Source organism: Pristiophorus japonicus, chromosome 5, assembly GCF_044704955.1.
Source record: "Pristiophorus japonicus isolate sPriJap1 chromosome 5, sPriJap1.hap1, whole genome shotgun sequence".
NCBI classification, from domain to species: domain Eukaryota; kingdom Metazoa; phylum Chordata; class Chondrichthyes; family Pristiophoridae; genus Pristiophorus; species Pristiophorus japonicus.
The window spans coordinates 202,500,275-202,516,102 of NC_091981.1; the positions used below are offsets into that span (position 1 = coordinate 202,500,275).

The following is a 15,828-nucleotide window of genomic DNA, read 5'->3' on the forward strand; positions in this document are numbered from 1 at the left end:
CCGCTCCTGCTTCCCCCCACTGACCGGACCCGACCCGACCCGTCTGTCGCTGCCGCTCCTGCTTCCCCCCCGGACCGGACCGGAGTCGACCCGTCTGTCGCTGCCGCTCCTGCTTCCCCCCCCCGGACCGGACCCGACTCGACCCGTCTGTCGCTGCCGCTCCTGCTTCCCCCCCCCGGACCGGACCCGACTCGACCCGACTGTCCCTGCCGCTCCTGCTTCCCCCCCGGACCGGACCCGACTCGACCCGCCTGTCGCTGCCGCTCCTGCTTCCCCCCCGGACCGGACCCGACTCGACCCGCCTGTCGCTGCCGCTCCTGCTTCCCCCCCGGACCGGACCCGACTCGACCCGCCTGTCGCTGCTGCTCCTGCTTCCCCCCCGGACCGGACCGGAGTCGACCCGCCTGTCGCTGCCGCTCCTGCTTCCCCCCCACTGACCGGACCCGACTCGACCCGCCTGTCGCTGCCGCTCCTGCTTCCCCCCCGGACCGGACCGGAGTCGACCCGCCTGTCGCTGCCGCTCCTGCTTCCCCCCCGGACCGGACCGAAGTCGACCCGTCTGTCGCTGCCGCTCCTGCTTCCCCCCACTGACCGGACCCGACTCGACCCGCCTGTCGCTGCCGCTCCTGCTTCCCCCCCGGACCGGACCGGAGTCGACCCGTCTGTCGCTGCCGCTCCTGCTTCCCCCCCGGACCGGACCGGAGTCGACCCGCCTGTCGCTGCCGCTCCTGCTTCCCCCCCACTGACCGGACCGGAGTCGACCCGTCTGTCGCTGCCGCTCCTGCTTCCCCCCCACTGACCGGACCGGAGTCGACCCGACGCTGCCGCTCCAGCTTCCCCCCCGGACCGGACCCGACTCGACCCGTCTGTCGCTGCCGCTCCTGCTTCCCCCCCACTGACCGGACCGGAGTCGACCCGACGCTGCCGCTCCAGCTTCCCCCCCGGACCGGACCCGACTCGACCCGTCTGTCGCTGCCGCTCCTGCTTCCCCCCCACTGACCGGACCGGAGTCGACCCGACGCTGCCGCTCCTGCTTCCCCCCCGGACCGGACCCGACTCGACCCGTCTGTCGCTGCCGCTCCTGCTTCCCCCCCACTGACCGGACCGGAGTCGACCCGACGCTGCCGCTCCTGCTTCCCCCCCCCACTGACCGGACCCGACTCGACCCGCCTGTCCCTGCCGCTCCTGCTTCCCCCCCCACTGACCGGACCCGACTCGACCCGCCTGTCCCTGCCGCTCCTGCTTCCCCCCACTGACCGGACCCGACTCGACCCGTCTGTCCCTGCCGCTCCTGCTTCCCCCCCCACTGACCGGACCCGACTCGACCCGTCTGCGATTGCTGCTGCCGCTCCCGCTCCCACCCGACTCGACCCGACTCTACTCCCGCCCCCGCCCCCGGACTGGATCCGACCTGACCTCCCCCCCTCCCCGACCTCCCCCCCACTCCCCGACCTGACCTCTCTCTCCGCCCCCTCTCCCTCCCCCTCCCCCTCCCCCTCCCTCTCCCCCCCCCTTCCCCCTCCCCCACCGCCGACCCGACCCGAACCTCTCTCCCCGACCCGACCCAAAGCCACCTACCTCTGGTGCTGGGGACGGGCCCTGCCCGAAATCTCGGGCCCGGCCCGTTCAGCCTTCGGTCCCGACGGCAAACCGCTTCCTAAAGGCCTGCCTGAAGAACTTTCACACAGGTAGGAACATGGTTTATTTAATCTTTTCTTTGCTTATAAATTTTTATTCAGGTTGGGTTTATTTGTATAATATTTGTATAAGTATAACTAAGGATTTATTGTAGAATTTAATGACTTCCCCCCCCCCCCCCCCACTTCGTTCTGGACGCCTAATTTGTAACCTGCGCCTGATTTTTTAATGTGTAGAACAGGTTTTTTCAGTTCTACAAAAATCTTCACTTGCTCCATTCTAAGTTAGTTTGGAGTACGTTTTCACTGTGGAAACTTTGAAATCAGGCGTCAGTGGCCGGACACGCCCCCTTTTGAAGAAAAAATTCTGTTCCAAAGTGGAACTGTTCTAACTGACTCAAACTGCAAAAAAAAATGTGGAGAATTGCGATTTCTAAGATAGTCCGTTCTCCACCAGTTGCTCCTAAAAATCAGGCGCAAATCATGTGGAAACTTGGGCCCAACAAATCTATGTTGATTGTCCCTGATTAGTCTGTGTCTTTCTAAGTGTTAACTAACTTCAGCCCATATTGCAGAGTCTGGGGGGCCAAAATTGCCCTTCTAATTCAAGAGCCGAATTCCGGGTAACTTTCCTTCCCTTGGCGCCGGGCAATATTTCACTTTATTCGAATTCCACAACCCAAACCTGGTGCAGGGCAATTTGCCCCCTTACTTATTTATCTCTCTTTCCCCATTCTTGAACAAGGTGCAATATTTACCACCCTAAAATTCTTTGGCATTCTTCCTATTTCCAAAGTTTCTGGGAAAATGATGTTTAGTGTCACCACTATCTCCTCCCATACTGAAGAGAGTTTCATTCCCATTAGTCTGGGCTACATTCAAATTCAACTCTTAGAAGTGCAAGTAAAGTCACCTCAAAATCACACAAAGGCAAAGGTTTAGAGGGATCAGAGTTCCATAGCTGTATCTGACCCATGTAATACCAGATGGTAATTGGTGCTGGATATGAACCATTGATCTAAAGAGGAAAAATGTTTATTCACAAAAATGGCCATCCCTTATCTTGATTGATAGATATATATTGCACATACAACATAAAACGCTAAGTGAATTTTAATGTGAATACGTTGCACAGGGTTCAGCTGCCAGATGACATCCAACTTCCTGGTATGTAACAACTGTTAACATTGAAAGGGTATTATACAATTTTAAAACAAGAACAAATGACACTTACTTTTAAATCAAGGTGGACTATGTTATTTCTGTGCAAGAAAGCAACACCCTCTAATATCTGTCTCATGAGTCGTTTGACATCTCCTTCTTTGAAGGCCTCTTCCCTCTCAGCTACACATTGGTTGAAAATCTCACCACCAGCAGCACTGTGGACAAGAGAGAGCAAATTAATGTAACACATTTTAAGTAAGTTAGTACTGAACTAAGCCACAGACACTAAATGGTTCCAAAAGTTGCTCTGCACTTCCTTCAGAGCCTCAAAAGATGTACTTCAGAATAAAGCCCCACCGTGGCCTTATTGAGTTTAATTGCAGAAAATCCCATTTTCCTGTGCATTAACAAAAATGATCATGCAATGATTGTTCTTTCAGTTGGGCACACCATGATCATACCGCTGAAACAAGACACTTCTCTGCAATCTTCCCACCCCAAAAAACACTAAAGAATGACTGTTTTCCACGGTGTGCATATATAATTTACATACAAACGAGGAGGGGGCCCATTGTGAAAACTTACAACTGTAACACTCCCTTAAAAAAATATGAAGCTAAATATAGAACAAAATAATTTATAATGTCTCATTAGTCAAGCTTCTATCATTTGCAAGCAATACAATGTCATAAGCTGTATTGAAAATAGGTCACTGCATCATTTGACTGTGATATCCTAGCAAAAACTATGCACTGCTCTTCTCCTAGGTTTGCAAATCCCTTTTTCATGATGGCAGTGTTCCTTTAAACTACATCACAATGTTATGTCCAGTGCAATGCAGCGCTAGATTACTAACTGGAGTTTCAGTAATTACCTGGCATCTTCATACATTCTAATCTGCTGACAATTACAAAAATCTACAAATTGAATTCAAAATATTTCAACTAAAAAAAGCATTCATAAAGCTAACAAAACCTATCTATGCACAATACAAGCGAGGAATAAAGATTGGTTTATGGAATTGAATAGTACATCAAAATTGATTCCATCTTCTGTACTTTGTCTACCGTGATACTGCTACACTGGCATTAATAAGAATAAGCAATGATATATACATGAAAAGGGTCCATTGTTTAGGCTACTGACTATATCAGTGATTGTGCCAGCGGTAAAACTGGGGGAGTGGGGAAGGGGAAAGAAGTTTTACTATGCAAGTTTAAATGCACTAGATGGATGTTAAATTCAAATTGTGTTCTTAAATTTCTGCAGCCCGATGTGGCTATCGGGAAAGTCGGTTTTCATTTATACTGCAAGTGACCAAACCCATAATTTGTACAAAAACTGAAGTAAAATCCTATTTAAATTTTAGAATAAATGCACACAGCTTTTTTGTGGGTTTGCAGTAACCTTTCAGAGGCCCAATCATGTGCCTATGACCTTAAGCAAGGAAAATGCAAACTAGCCTATTTAGGAACAAGTCGCTGCAAATTCTGCCAAAAGTGGAGGAATGTAACAGTACTGACTATTCAAATAGAAAGTTAAATTCAAAATTACATTCAAATACACATTCACAAATGATATATAAGCAATTTGTTCCCAATTTTGTACGGCTACATAGAAATTACAACATGGAAACGGCACACGCAGCCCAACCAGTCTCTGTTGGTGTTTATTTCCACATGAGCATCAATCCTAATCCCATTTTCCTGCTCTCTTTTCATATCCTTTTTTTTATTCCCTTTCCTTCAACCAACTATCTAACTGATTAGGCCAAAAATCACTGTCTCTACGGGCACGTATGATGTGCGCATGTACTCTTAGAGCCCCCGCAAGTGGCGGTTCTTGGCACACGATGCGCATGTGCTGAAATACGGCACTTGTGAACAGTTCCAACGCATCCCCAGGAGCAGGGCCTTCGCGGGCAGAGATTTAGGCTGTTTGCCCAATTCTTGCCCAGCGAATGTTCTTCAAATTCTTATGCCTGGTAAAAGCAGGTGTAAGGCCTGCTTTTACCAGCGGAGGAATTTTAAAAGATAGAAAAATATATTTTTATCAATGCAGTTTATATTAAAAACCCTTTCTGTTAATATAAGTTTATTTTTACCCCATTAAAACATTTTTAAACATTCAAAATAACAAATTTGACTAAAACATTTAATTTAATTAAATTTAATTTAATTTTAAATATGTGAAGTGCTTTTCTTATTTAATTAAAATGCTGTGTTTTCATTCTAAATCCCTCATCCAGTAGAAATAGTCCATTTTTATCTACCCAGTTCCAACCCATCATAATTTTAAACATCTCTAGCAAATAACTCCGCAATTTTCACTGTTCAAACAAAAAAAGTTCCACAGGTCTTTCTTCATATTTGTATTTCCTCATCAGCAGCATCCTACTGAATCTGTGCTGTAATCTCTTAAATTGCCTCAACATCCTTCCTATAAAGTTGAACCCAAAACTGCACATAGTACTCCAACAAGCATGTCCCCACCTTTTCCTTCCAGAATGCAAGATCTTTCACTTATCTCTATTGAGTTTCACCTGCCATGGTTCTGCCCATTTGCGACCATTGTCTAGCCCCTTCTGCAATGTATTTGCTGCTTCATCAGACTTTCTCCAACTTCTGTCTGAGGCTGAACCAGACTGTTCGCAACCTTAGTGTCATATTTGACCCTGAAATGAGCTTTCGAACACGTATCTGCAGCATAACTAAGATCACCTATTTCCACCTCCGTAACATCGCCCATCTCCGCCGCTGCTGAAGCCCTCATCACCTCTAGACTTGACTACTCCAACACACTCCTGGCTGGCCTCTGACATTCTACCCTATGTAAACTAAAGGTGATCCAAAATTTGGCAGCCCGTGTCCTAACTTGCACCAAGTCTCGCTCACCCATCACCCCTCTGTGCTCACTGACCTACATTGGCTTCTGGTTAAGCAACACCTTGATTTCAAAATTCTCATCCTTATTTTCAAATCCCTTCATGGTCATCATAATTCTCATCATAAATAAGAAAAAAGGAAGTCAGAACAGCAACTCGCCTCTTTGGGTATGTCAAAACCTCCAAATGCTGTTCACAACAAACACTCTCATAACTGAAGTGTCTGAATCACACAGCACATTAGCATCACTGAATAAATCGGTCACAAGACTGTTAAAGGGGCTTATACTAGATTCTTTTTAAAAATAGAATTGTATTAGCCATGTGATTTGTTTTGTAGATGGCACATGGTAAGTTTTTCAAAACATGTTGAAAATATTCCCACCAAAAATTTCACTCATTTGTGTAAACTGTATTTCTTTAAAGTATGATATAATAGCAGATTCCATATTCTCAATACACTGGTCACTTTGAAATTTACTGCAAGTCTCTCTCTAAAATACTGCAACAATGAAAAACTAACCAATGCCCATCTTTTGGACGAAACATTAAACTGAAGTCTGTCTGTCTTTTTAGGTGGACATAAAAGATCCCATGGCACTATTCAAAGAGTGGGCAAATTTTCCCAGTGCCTGGGCTGACATTTACCCCTCCTAACACTACTAAAAACAGATAAACTGGTCATTCATATTGCTGCTGTTTATGGGCTCTTGCTGTGTTTGTCTACCTATCAACAGTCACTACACTTCAAAAGTAATTGGCTGTGAAGTACTTTGGGACATCTTGAAGATGTGAAAGGTGCTATATGAATATCCCACAGACTTAATGCTGATGGTTTAAAAAGGTGGTTTACTGGTGAAAACTTGTATTTTTTGATGACTAAAATCGCACTTTACATGATGAGTGCGCACATGCACATCAATATTAGTTGCCTTTTAAATTCCCTCCTTTACGTGAAATGTTTTTTTAAAACCAGTTATAATTCTTGAAGCTTTCAAAAATAACTGCCTGCTTTTTTCATAATACTCTGTTGTATGCATACAAGCCAGTTTGTCTTCACATTGAACTGTCAAGCAACCGACTATAAAACAAAAGATGTAACAACCTTCCACCAGAGAATGAAGCCATACGTTACCTTGCAATGTGGGGTATAAACCAGATACACATCAAGACTCAAAGAGCAGCAACAATGGCCTGGGGTTGATTACTCACATTGGATTGTTCACGCTCTCTGCCTGTGAGTATCTTTCCTCACCCCCTTAGTGTCCTCTATGCAATGCACCTAACCCATGAACTATAAAATGTATATTGAATATTTTCCACAGCAAATTGTCAACACATAGGGGTCAAGTTTCGGCCTGAGTTGCTCCTATTTTTTTGGAGCAACTAGTTTAGAATGGAGTACCTTAGAAATTGCAATTCTCGGCATTTCGTTTGCTCCAGTTCTAGTGAGTTAGAACAGTTTCATTTTAGAACAGATTTTTTTTTCCAAAATGGGGCGTGTCACGGCCACTTACACCTGTTTTGCAAGTTTAGGCAGCGAAAACTTACTCCAAACTAACTTAGAATGGAGTGTAGATTTTTGTACATTCAGAAAAACCTTGCCTACACTTATAAATCAAGGGTAAGGAAGAGAGATGGGGGGGGGGTGAGGGAAGTTTACAAACATGAAAAACATCATCTTTACAAATAAAGAGTCATCATCAATAATAAATGATAAATAAATCAATAAAAAAAATTTAAAAATTAAAAACTAAAAATAAAAAAAATCAATAAATAAAAAATTAAGTTTCTACTCACCAACTGCAGCACCGGGAGCCCTCCAACAGCATGCTGGGACGGGCCCCCCACCCCCGAGTGTGTCACTCTCGATCTCTATCAGTGTCTCTCTCTCTCTCTCTCTGTCTGTCAGTGTCTGTGTGTTTCTGACAGCAAGGGGGTGGGGTGGGGGGGGGGGTTAAGAGAGAGGGAGGGGACTGGGGGTGAGAGTGGGGGGGTGAGAGTGGGGGGGGCAGAGTGGGGGGTAGAGGGGGGAGTGGTAGAGGGGGGGAGGTAGAGGGGGGAATCGAAGGGGGGGGTCAAGGGGGGTAGGGGGGTGGGGGGGTAGAGGGGGGAAGGAAGAGGGAAGGAAGGGGGGGGAGGGGGGGAAGAGGGGGGAACAGCAGGGGGGAAGAAAGGGGGGAAGAAAGGGGGGAAGAAAGAGAGGGAAGGGGGGAGGAAGAGGGAGAGGGAGGCGAGGGGGGAGGCTGAACGGGCCCGGCCGACGACTTTGGGCGGGGCCCGCCCCCAGCAAGATGCCGAGCGGGCGGGCCCCGCCGAAGACATGAAGAGGGAGCAGACCGGACCTGAAGGGGGTGGCGGGGGAGAGCCGGAGCGGAGCAGGAGCTGGGGGGGGGGGGGGGGGGTGGGGGCGGGGACGGATGGCAGCGGAGCGGGAGCTGGGGCGGGGCGTGAGAGAGCCAGAGGGAGCGTGAGCTGAACAGCGGGAGTGGGGGGGGGGGGAGCTGGAGCCAGAGCGACAGCCAGAGCAGGAGCAGGAGGAGGGAGGTGCAGTCCGATCTTCGCCGCCCCAGTGAGCCCATTCAGCCAGGGCTAGGGGCAGCATGCTTCGAGCCCCTCCCACACAGTTTCAGAGCCTGGAGCTACTGCACATGCGTGCACACTGTAGCATGCATGTGCAGAGGTCCAGGCACTGTTTTCAGCGCCGGTACCTGGTTCCGCCCCCCACAGTTTGTGCTGCGCCACGCCGAGGGCCTGGATCAACCTGAGGGAGTTGAGTATACCAAGGTAAGTTTTCGCCGCGGTTTTGAGCACGGAAATCAGGCGTGGCTCGCGGGGCTGCGCCGTTCTAGGCACGGCCCAAAACTTGACCCCATAGCAACCTACAATGAAATGCTAAAAATAATTTCCAACAAAAAAATATTTTTTTCAGAACTTAAGTTTCAGTATTTTATCAAAACCCACATGAATATATAGCATAAACCTTGCAATTGCTCACATTGGAAACCCACCAGATACTTAACCACATAATGGACGCAGCTGTATACAATTTAAGGCTGCTTAGATATATTCTTTGGAAAGCTGATTTTTAATAAACTGCTGACATTAACTAGGCCTACTTTTTTGCTCCTCAAAGGCTTAATTGTACACGACATTGAGTAATTGAGTCTTACAGACCAGGAAGATGCCAGGTTTGACTTCTGGTTAAGTTCAATCTTAGGCAGGGCAGCAGTTGAGGTGCCATGAATGGGTAGAGGAGGAAATATTAAGGAGCAGGAAGGAAAAGATCAATGGTTTCCAGTCCTGATACTATAATGGCTATTTGTGCAGGACTCCAATGGGTTACCATAGAATTGTATCCAGCAAGGAGTCAATGCTTCCAGGAGAGGAGTTGTGCAAAAAATTAGTGGAACCAAACAGATTTCCTGCATTTTAATTCCAACAGGAAAAATAACCTAAAGATGCTCCTAGATAACAAGAGTTAAATAAGGAATGAAACAGCTAATTTTTGTCCATCACCTCTCTATTACTTCAACTCTCCTATCATAGCTTCGAATCGTATTTTGAATATGCCCAATGTTTTTGCATCTATTACCATGCTTCATTTACTGTGAAGCGCTTTGAGACATCCAGACAACAATACAAGTTGCTATAAATGCTAGTATTACTTTCATAACTTAAAAAAATGTTATTTCATGGGATCTGGACCTGGCAAGGCCAGCATTTATTGCCCATTCCTAATTGCTCTTGAAAAGGTGGTAGTGAGCCACCTTCTTAAACCGCTGCAGTCCATGTGGTGAAGGTCCACCCACAGTGCTGTTAGGTGTTCCAGAATTTTGCCCCAGCAACGATGACGGATGGCGAACTTCATTTGGTGCAATTTTCCCCAAATAATGAGTTAAGACATTTTTCTGACAGCTGTTATAAATTTACTTATCACTAATTTCCATTTACAGCCCTGTGTGTGTCTTCTAATTTTCCTAGTAGTTTGGAATAATAATCTGGGAACAGCGTATCTGCACCATTTAAAAATGTATATACAGGTTGAACCTCCCTTATCCAGGACTCCCTTATCCGGCACCACCCCTCATCCGGCACCATTTCTGGCCACTCCAACATGAACAAATTGAAGTCCTTCCTCGCTGCCAACTCCCGCAATCGCTGCTCCCACCCCCTACCCACACCCACCCCGAACACACAATCTCTCTGCTGCACTCCCAGCCCCAAGCCAGCCAGCCTCGCTATTTCCTTACTCAGTACCTCTACCATTAATTTAACGTGACCTCCCCTCATCTGGCAAAATCCCTTATCTAGCATAGGCCAGGTCCCGAGGGTGCCGGATAAGAGAGGTTTCAACCTGTACCTGAATGAGCCCTTCCCGGAACTACCTTCCTCACAGACTGTAAAGTCTAAGCTCCTATAATCGTTCCTCTTACCTTATCTCTCTTTACACTTGGGATCAGTATTACTATCTGTTACAAAGTCCCTGAGCATGTGCTCCAAGTGTCCTTCAAATTCGCAATATCCTGCAAGGCGCCTTAGCTCGGCGACGTAGCTCGCCACTTCCTGGCCTTCAGACCTCTTGTACGTGTAGAACTGGTACCTCGCCATCAGAACGCTGTCCATCGGGTTCAGATGCTCCCGGACCAGTGTGCACAAATCATCGTACGACTTCTCTGTGGGTTTCACTGGAGCGTGCAGATTGTTGACGAGGCCATACGTTGGTGCCCTGCAAACGGTGAGGAGGATCGCCCTTCGTTTGGCAGCGTTCGCTTCTCCTTCCAGCTCTTTGGCCACGGAGTATTGGTCGAGTCGCTCCACAAAGGTTTCCCAATCATGGTCCGCCGAAAATTTCTCCAGGATACCCACAGTTCTCTGCATTGTTGCGGTGGGGTTCGTCATCTGTATCTCATCGCCAGTTGTTATGTCTTGAATAAAGAATCTGATCAGATACTGTAAGCTCAAAGTAATGTGTGACCATAGTCCTTTATTACAGGTCTCCAGAGTCCTTCTCCAGCCTGTGAGGCCTCCTTATGTACAGGTGCTCCCAAGGGATTGTGGGATCCCTAGGGACTCCAACGCATGAGCCCTCTGGTAGTTAAACAAGATATTTACAGGTTTACATATAAAGCACGACCCATTGCTAATCCAAGTATGAGACATAAGAACATAAGAAATAGGAGCAGGAGTAGGCCATACGGCCCCTCGAGCCTGCTCCGCCATTCAATAAGATCATGGCTGATCTGATCATGGACTCAGCACCACTTCCCCCCCCCCCACCCCGCTCCCCATAACCCCTTATCCACTTATCATTTAAGAAACTGTCTATTTATGTCTTAAATTTATTCAATGTTCCAGCATCTGAGGCAGCGAATTCCACAGATTTACAACCCTCAAAGAAATTTCTCCGAATCCGTTTTAAATGGATGGCCCCTTATTCTAAGATCGTGCCCTCTAGTTCTAGTCTCCACCATTAGTTGAAACATCCTCTCTGCATCCACCTTATCAAGCCTCCTCATAATCTTATACGTTTCGATAAGATCACCTCTCATTCTCCTGAATTCCAATGAGTGGAGGTCCAAACCACTCAACCTTACCTCATAAGTCAGAGCAGTGGAAAGTAGTGCAGCGGTCCCCTGCGGTCATCCCCCTCCTAAACGGATACACCGCCTTGGGTGCTGTTGGGGGTGGGGGGGTGGGATGACTCATCAGGGGAATGCAGCAGCAGCCAAGTTCATGGCATCATGGGTGGCTCTGCTGCACAGGAGGGCAGGAAAAAGAGTGGGAGAGCTATAGTGGTAAGGGATTCTATTGTAAGGGGAATAGAAAGGTGTTTATGCGGCCGCAATCGAGTCTCCAGGATTGTATGTTGTCTCCCTGGTGCAAGGGTCAAGGATGTCTCTGAGCGGCTGCAGGACATTTTGGAGGGTGAGGGTGAACAGCCAGTTGTCGTGGTGCATATAGGTACCATCGATATGAGGCCCTACAAGTTGAATTTAGGGAGCTGGGAGTTAAATTAAAAAAGCAGGACCTCAAAAGGTAGTAATCTCAGGATTGCTACCAGTGCCACGTGCTAGTCAGAGTAGGAATTGCAGGATAGCTAAGATGAATACGTGGCTTGAGGAGTGGTGCAGGAGGGAGGGATTCAAATTCCTGGGACATAGAAACCGGTTCTGGGGGAGTGGGACCAGTACAAATCGGATGGTCTGCACCTGGGCAGGAGAAGAACCAATGTCCTAGGGGAGTGTTTGCTAGTGCTGCAGGGGAGGGGTTAAACTAATATGGCAGGGGGATGGGAACCTATGCAGGGAGACAGAGGGAAGTAAAATGGGGGCAGAAGCAAAAGATAGAAAGAAGAAAAGTAAAAGTGGAGGGCAGAGAAACCCAAGGCAAAAATCAAAAAGGACCACATTATAGCAAAATTCTAAAGGGACAAAATGTGTAAAAAAGACAAGCCTGAAGGCTCTGTGCCTCAATGTGAGGAATATTCGTAAGAAGGTGGACGAATTAACTGTGCAGGCAGCTAGCTATTAACGAATATGATATAATTGCATTTACGGAGACATGGCTCCAGGGCGACCAAGGCTGGGAACTCAACATCCAAGGGTATTCAACATTCAGGAAGGATGGACAGAAAGGAAAAGGAGGTGGGGTAGCGTTGCTGGTTAAAGAGGAAATTAAACCAATAGTAAGGAAGGACATTAGCTTGGATCATGTGGAATCTGTATGGATAGAGCTGCAGAATACCAAAGAACAGAAGACGCTAGTGGGAGTTGTGTACAGACCACCAAACAGTAGTAGTGAGGGTGGGGACAGCATCAAACAAGAAAGCAGGGATGCGTGCAATAAAGGTACAGCAGTTATCATGGGGAACTTTAATCTACATATAGATTGGGCTAACCAAACTGGTAAGCAATACGGTGGAGGAGGGTTTCCTGGATTGTATTAGGGATGGTTTTCTAGACCAATATTTCGAGGAACCAACTAGAGAGCTGGCCATCCTAAACTGGGTTATGTGTAATGAGAAAGGACTAATTAGCAATCTTGTTGTGCGAGGCCCCTTGGGGAAGTGTGACCATAATATGGTAGAATTCTTTATTAAGATGGAGAGTGACACAGTTAATTCAGAGACTAGGGTCCTGAACTTAAGGAAAGGTAACTTCGATGGTATGAGACGTGAATTGGATAGAATAGAATGGCAAATGATACTTAAAGGGTTGACGGTGGATAGGCAATGGCAAACATTTAAAGATCTAATGGATGAACTTCAACAATTGTATATCCCTGTCTGGAATAAAAATAAAACGGGGAAGGTGGCTTAACCGTGGCGAACAAGGGAAATTAGGGATAGTGTTAAACCCAAGGAAGAGGCATATAAATGGCCAGAAAAAGCAGCAAACCGGAAGACTGAGAGAAATTTAGAATTCAGCAGAGGAGGACAAAGGGTTTTATTAGGAGGGGGGAAATAGAGTATAAGAGGATGCTTGCTGGGAACATAAAAACTGACTGCAAAAGCTTCTATAGATATGCGAAGAGAAAAAGATTAGTGAAGACAAACGTAGGTCCCTTGCAGTCAGAATCAAGTGAATTTATAATGGGGAACAAAGAAATGGCAGACCAATTGAACAAATACTTTGGTTCTGTCTTCACGAATAAAGACACAAATAACCTTCCGGAAGTACTAGGGGACTGAAAGTCTAGCGAGAAGGAGGAACTGAAGGAAATCCTTATTAGTCAGGAAATTGTGTTAGGGAAATTGATGGGATTGAAGACTGATAAATCTCCAGGGCCTGATAATCTGCATCCCAGAGTACTTAAGGAAGTGGCCCTAGAAATAGTGGATGCATTGGTGATCATTTTCCAACAGTCTATCGACTCTGGATCAGTTCCTATGGACTGGAGGGTTGCTAATGTAACACCACTATTTAAAAAAGGAGGGAGAGAGAAAACAGGTAATTATAGACCGGTTAGCCTGACATCAGCAGTGGGGAAAATGTTGGAATCAATTATTAAACATGAAATAGCAGTGCATTTGGAAAGCAGTGACAGGATTGGTCCAAGTCAGCATGGGTTTATGATTGGGAAATCATGCTCGACAAATCTTCTAGAATTTTTTGAGGATGTAACTAGTAGAGTGGACAAGGGAGAACCAGTGGATGTGATGTATTTGGACTTTTGACAAGGTCCCACACGAGATTGGTGTGCAAAATTAAGGCACATGGTATTGGGGGTAATGTCTTGACGTGGATAGAGAACTGGTTGGCAGACAGGAAGCCGAGAGTCGGGATAAACGGGTCCTTTTCAGAATGGCAGGCAGTGACTTGTGGGGTGTTGCAGGGCTCAGTGCTGGGACCCCAGTTATTTACAATATACATCAATGATTTAGGTGAAGGAATTGAGTGTAATATCTCCAAGTTTGCAGATGACACTAAGCTGGGTGGCAGTGTGAGCTGTGAGGAGGATGCTAAGAGGCTGCAGGGTGACTTGGACAGGTTAGGTGAGTGGGCAAATGCATGGCAGATGCAGTATAATGTGGATAAATGTGAGATTATCCACTTTAGGGGCAAAAAAGAAGGCAGAACATTATCTGAATGGCGGAAGATTAGGAAAAGGGGAGGTGCAACGAGACCTGGGTGTCATGGTACATCAGTCATTGAAAGTTGGCATGCATGTGCAGCAGGCGGTGAAGGTGGCAAATGACATGTTGGCCTTCATAGCTAGGGGATTTGAGTATAGGAGCAGGAAGACCATACTGCAGTTGTACAGGGCCTTGGTGAGGCCTCACCTTGAGTATTGTGTTCATTTGTGGTCTCCTAATCTGAGGAAGGATTTTCTTGCTATTGAGGGAGTGCAGCGAAGGTTCATCAGACTGATTCCTGGGATGGCAGGACTGACATATGAGGAGAGACTGGATAGACTGAGCCTGTATTCACTGGAGTTTAGAAGAATAAGGGGTTCTCATAGAAACATATAAAATTCTGACGGGACTGGACAGGTTAGATGCAGGAAGAATGTTCCCAATGTTGAGGAAGTGCAGAACGAGGGGTCTAAGGATAAGAGGTGAGCCATTTAGGACTGAGATGAGGAGAAACTTCTTCACTCAGAGTGGTTAACCTGTGGAATTCTCTACCGCAGAGAGTTGTTGATGCCAGTTCGTTAGATATATTGAAGAGGGAGTTGGATATGGCCCTTATGACTAAAGGGGTCAAGGTGTATGGAGAGAAAGCAGGAAAGGGGTACTGAGGTGAATGATCAGCCATGATGTTATTGAATGGTGGTGCAGGCTCAAAGGGCCGAATGGCCTACTCCTGCACCTATTTTCTATGTTTCGATGTTTCTAACCTCCTCTTCCCCGGAATCAACCTAGTGAACCTTCTCGGAACTGCCTCCAAAGCAAGTATATCCTTTTGTAAATATGGAAACCAAACCTGCACGCAGTATTCCAGGTGTAGCCTTACCAATACCTTATATAGCTATAGTAAGACTTCCCTGCTTTTATACTTCATCCCCTTTGCAATAAAGGCCAAGATACCATTGGCCTTCCTGATCACTTGCTGTACCTGCATACTATGTGTTATATATGGAAGAACTCCACAAGACTGAGTACTATGAGCTCAAACTGATGTGACCTTAGTTTCTTTAATATAACTCCAGAGTGCCTAAGCAGCCTGGCAGACAACCTTTTATACTCCCTTGCACGAGGTGTGCAGGTGACCCTTGGGCCTCCAACAGTTGTGCCCTCTGGTGGCAAGTCTTACACAGTTACAATGTTTACATACATAACACTATCCTTGTGTTTCATGCAGAAGTATCCCCAGGTCCCGCTGTACTGCGGCACTTTGCAATCTTTCTCCATTTAAATAATAACTTGCTTTTTGATTTTTTATGCCATATGTCCCCAGGTATACCTATTTCCTGGGTGGAAAGCTCAGGGGAAAATGGAGTTACACCGAGTCTCTGCATCTTTTAGATTGCCCCAGGATTTCCAGGGTGTCCCGGAGTGTTGGGATATGGGTGGAACTGGCCTCAGGCCTGCAATACTTGCTTTGACACAAAGGGAGCAGCTCTTCAGTTTAACCTAGATTCCAAAGAACACAAATTAATCAGGTTGTTGTGTTTGGTACCCAGTCAACGGGAGGGACG

The 15,828-nt window shown here is 46.7% G+C and overlaps 1 protein-coding gene across 1 annotated transcript in view; it reads right to left on the reverse strand.

Moving 5' to 3' along the window:
• stk17a (serine/threonine kinase 17a) overlaps nucleotides 1–15,828 on the reverse strand; it is a 122,279-nt gene that overhangs the window by 39,968 nt on the left and 66,483 nt on the right. Inside the window, exon 3 of the mRNA XM_070880032.1 lies at nucleotides 2,872–3,016. Within this exon, the coding sequence (XP_070736133.1) occupies nucleotides 2,872–3,016 (145 nt within the window). The remainder of the gene's footprint in view (nucleotides 1–2,871; nucleotides 3,017–15,828) is intronic.